Consider the following 4,610-nt stretch of genomic DNA (forward strand, 5'->3'; position numbering starts at 1 on the left):
AAACAGAAAAGTGTAAATGGATCTTCAGACTGGTGGAGGAGGTATTTCGGTAATATGAAACTGTGAAAAAGCCCAGTCCACCTAGGACAGGCGTAGGCAACCTGTGGCTCTCTACCTGTTGTGGAATTACATTTCCCATGAGGCACTGCAAAGATTACAAAACTGCCAGTTACAGCTATGACTTGCAGAGGCATGATGGAACTTGTAGTCCTGCAGCTCTCAGGTTGCCTACCGCTGACCTAGGACCTGGCAATTAATGGAATTCATGCTTTTTGCAGTGCTTAGATCAGGTGAATTGACAAAGAAATATTCAAGAGACTCTGGACTTCACAGCTTGCCTAAAAGTGCCTGATTCACCCAATCTGCCAATTTACCATCATTTGTAGATCAATTTGCTCATCTCTGAAATCAAAGCAAAAAGTTGCAGTTAACATCCTAATGTTTGGATCTGGCAGACAAGAACAAATACAACTCATGATTTATTAATGAATACTTGGCAGCTATACAGCGAAAAGCAACTAAGACTGTAAATAGTTACTGTTTGCCAACATTTGCTTTTATAAAAACAGCCTTGAATAGTAGCACAACCCACCCGTAGTCCATTTCTTATTTTGTGTGAATACCGAGGCACAAAGTAAAATGAAAGACCTATGGAATCTTCAGGGCATAGGCACACAAAAGTCTAATACAATGCACAGTTCTTTTTAATTGGATACAAATGAGGAAAGTGCATAGATTAAATAAAGTGCACACTAAGCAATACTTCCAGAGACGGATCAATCAAAAGAATTCTTAATAAAAAGAAAAAAAAAAAAAAAAAAAAAAACTGTGTAAACCCCTCTACATAATCCAGACCATCAGAACCTCTTAACCATTGAAAATATTACCACCATTATATTATAAAAATATCTTGCATGTGCTTTTCAGAAAAAAAATACCTTTGAGCTCGTCAGACAAGAGAAACATGACTAGATAAGGGATATAAAAGAAAACTCTGTCATTAAAAAAAGTGAAACATTTGGTGATGTGTGTCATTAATGCTTTTAAAACGATAGATTTATGAAAAATAGCTATTGCATAACTGTTAGCAGCCATATCTTAATTTTACCTTTCTATTCTTGAATATTTATATTTTGTACGTTTGCGGTCTGCATTGTAAAAGTTGTGTTCTCAAGAATACTTAGATTATATAATACAGCCTGCAGTCTCTCCAGAACCTTTTCTGCTTTTTATCTATACTACGTAGCACATTACCAAATATGCCCAGTGTGATAGCTATGTGAAATATGTGTTGCAAATTTGTTTCAGAAGCCAAAAGACTATTTCTACACTGAAAGACAGAATTTCATCATAAAATCACATACTCAAAGAGAAAGTCAATCAAGAAAAAAGGTGCTCTTATAACCCAAATCAGTCCCTGCCATTAGTATTGCACTTGTCAGTCTGTCACTTATATATAAACTATGGTATGGCTGAAACAGAGATTTCATAAATATATCAAAACCAAGTGTGTTTTTAGTAGAGGACAGTTGCCTATGGCTACCACAGTTGGGAACCTTCCCATTCCTCCCGGTCAGGGCTTGATTGTTGGATTTCGGGAACCACATCTGGCTGGCAACTAACTGTGTAGTTGGCTCCCTTGTTGTTGTCCCATATCTCCTGCCCATGACCTGTATTAAAGCATATAGCAAATTGAATGCACAAAGTAGTAGGTGGGTAGCAAAGGTTAAAGTGAAACCGCCGACATCCAGAAGCAGAAGGCAAAGCAGTGCTTTGGCCAGTAGGCGTTGCAGGGCAATCCAAGAAAGATAGCCATTCATTAAAAGTGTATCTAATTTTAACCTGAGCCTTTTCTTCTGGGTCCTTCGCTAGCACGTAGCCCAACACCCCCAACCTGGAGGCCGAAACCTGTTCCAGACACACTCCCTGCTCCTCTAACTTTTCAAGCAACTCCACAGGGGTGGCTTCAGATGGTGCCACTTCCGCACAGCTAAATTCATCTTCCAGAATCAGATCTGACCTTTGCCCGCGTGCAGTTGGTGGGTAACTCTGCAGTCTAGCCAGCACAGCCTGAGGCACCAATGGTTCATCAGAAGGCAAGAAGTGCTTGATACTGGCCAGTGTTAGCCCAAGCGAGTCTGCAAACTTCACCTTCTTCTTTAATTTATAGCAACACATAACAGAGTCCTCCTCTTCTTCCTCAGGAATAGAGTTCCAAGGCAAGGACCGTGCTCTTCTACTACGAGGGGACTCCTCTGTGGAAAGCGGTTCGGGGTACCTGATGTCTGTGAAGTGACCTTTGACATCATGATGGTGAAAAGGCTGGTATGGCTCCCTTTCTTGGGGCCTCTGTCTCTTCACCAAGTGCACCTTTGACTCCCCTAAGCGCAGTCTGTTTAGCTGACTCTGGAGCTCACCATGTGGGTCTTCTGGTTCAAGGTTTGTAGGATCCGGGCAACCCAAGCAAGGTGAATCTTCCTGCAAACTTGAAAGCCGGAAGTCTTTACTTTCTGCACTTATCTGCAGGTTTAGTCCACTCTTAAGCCCACCATGTGGTTCCAGGTTTGTAGGATCCTGGAAGCCGGAGCACCACATGTCTTCTTGCAAACTTGATACCTGCAAGTCTTTCCCTTCAGCATTAATCTGCGGGTTTAGCTGACTCTGGACCCTACCATGTGGATCTTCTGGTTCCAGGTTTGTAAGACCCTTGCAACCAACCCAATGCAAGTCTTTCCCTTCAGCAAGGATCTGGTTTGGTTGACTCTGGAGCCCACGGTGTGAATCTTCTGGCTCCAAGTTTGTAGGATCCAGGCAACCAGAGCATTGCAAGCCTTCCTGTGAACTTGAAAGCTTCAAGTCTTTCCCTTCAGCAAGGATCTGGTTTGGTTGACTCTGGAGCCCACGGTGTGAATCTTCTGGCTCCAAGTTTGTAGGATCCAGGCAACCAGAGCATTGCAAGCCTTCCTGTGAACTTGAAAGCTGCAAGTCTGTCCCTTCAGCACTAATCTGCTGGTTAACTCTTTGCAGCAAGCTTCCTGGTGAGAATTGTAACCTGCTGAGCCTACCAGGCTGCTCCTCTAGTGTCGATTGCTGCAGGCACCCCTCCACCTGGCCATGATGATCCACTGAAGAGAGCACACACTGCTGCTGCATGCTTGCTCTGTGCTCCAGATCACTTGGTTGCTGTGTTTGATTGCCGTGCATGTTAGTGTGCAAGTACACACGTGGACCCTGCATCAACATGGGCTTCATCTGTCATGGGGGGCTCCAGCCATATCACCTGAACACTAGCTATCCAGGACTGCCAAACCTCCCACAGCTGAGCTGATCAGGTCTGTCACTTCCCATACACGCCGGCCCCGCCCCCCGGAGAGTGTCCGTGCAGATCAGCATGAACAAAGAACTGACATGAAACTTCCTCCCAGCAATGCAGCAACAGGCACTCCGCTGCCGCCCCGCCCCCTCTCCACCGCCCACATCACTGACAGTCCCACACAGACAAGCACTTTTCTGTTGTCAGCACAGTCCAACTCTAGCGAAGTGAGCAGATTCTGATTGCAGTCACTGGCTACAATGCACCATGTGACCAGAGTGTGCCATGGGATGCAGAATGACAGGGAACGACTCCCTATGTTCCCAAGTGTGGAGGGATCAATTCCTCATATGTCACCAGCTCACCATCCACTGCAAGAAAAGCCAAAGGTGTCATTCACACGGGCGCCAAAACATGCGACGTTCAGATCCCTGCCGCTTTTATATATGTGTGCTTACCTATACACCGGGGGTCTCCAAACTGCGGCCCCTGGTGGCCCTTTGCTTGCCTTTATCTGACTCTTGGGGTACCATTCCTCTCACTGACAATGAGGCACTATATCTCCCTCTAACAACAATTATGGGGCACAACCATGGAGCCTTACTCCTTCCACTGACACCAATGATGGGACTACATTCATCCCACTGATTAAAAACAAGCACACACATGCACACACACACACACGAGCGTGCTTTCAGGTTCAACTGGATGCCCTTTTTTTAACCTTACCAACTTTATAGGTAACAAACAATGAGACACTATTCCTCCCACTGACACCAATCATGGGGCACTATTCCTCCCACTGACAACAATCATGGGGCACCATTCCTCCCACTGACAACAATCATGGGGCACCATTCCTCCCACTGACAACAATCATGGGGCACCATTCCTCCCACGGGCACCATTCCTCCCACTGACACCAACAATGGAGCACTATTCCTGCCACTGACAACAATCATGGGGCACTATTCCTCCCACTGACAACAATCATGGGGCACCGTTCCTCCCATTGACAACAATCATGGGGCACCATTCCTCCCACTGACAACAATCAAGGGGCACCATTCCTCCCACTGACACCAACAATGGAGCACCATTCCTCCCACTGACAACAATGATTGGACACCATTCCTCCCACTGACAACAATCATGGGGCACCATTCCTCCCACTGACACCAACAATGGAGCACCATTCCTCCCACTGACAACAATGATTGGACACCATTCCTCCCACTGACAACAATCATGGGGCACTATTCCTCCCACTGACACCAACAATGGAGCACTGTTTCTC

The 4,610-nt window shown here is 45.7% G+C and overlaps 1 protein-coding gene across 1 annotated transcript; it reads right to left on the reverse strand.

Moving 5' to 3' along the window:
* Window positions 1-466: 466 nt before the first annotated feature.
* PPP1R3G (protein phosphatase 1 regulatory subunit 3G) lies at window positions 467-3,388 on the reverse strand. The gene has a single exon (XM_089682204.1). The coding sequence runs from the start codon at window positions 3,250-3,252 to the stop codon at window positions 1,540-1,542; it is 1,713 nt and encodes a 570-aa protein (XP_089538330.1). The 5' UTR covers window positions 3,253-3,388; the 3' UTR covers window positions 467-1,539.
* Between the last annotated feature and the right edge of the window lie 1,222 nt (window positions 3,389-4,610).

The sequence above is a fragment of the Staurois parvus genome, unplaced genomic scaffold (assembly GCF_062004578.1).
Source record: "Staurois parvus isolate SC_StPar_1 unplaced genomic scaffold, SC_StPar_1.0 ptg000287l, whole genome shotgun sequence".
Lineage (NCBI taxonomy): Eukaryota > Metazoa > Chordata > Amphibia > Anura > Ranidae > Staurois > Staurois parvus.

Excerpts from the sequence above, each read along its gene's own strand:
- PPP1R3G (XM_089682204.1), bottom strand. The coding sequence starts at position 3,252 with ATGAAGCCCATGTTGATGCAGGGTCCACGTGTGTACTTGCACACTAAC.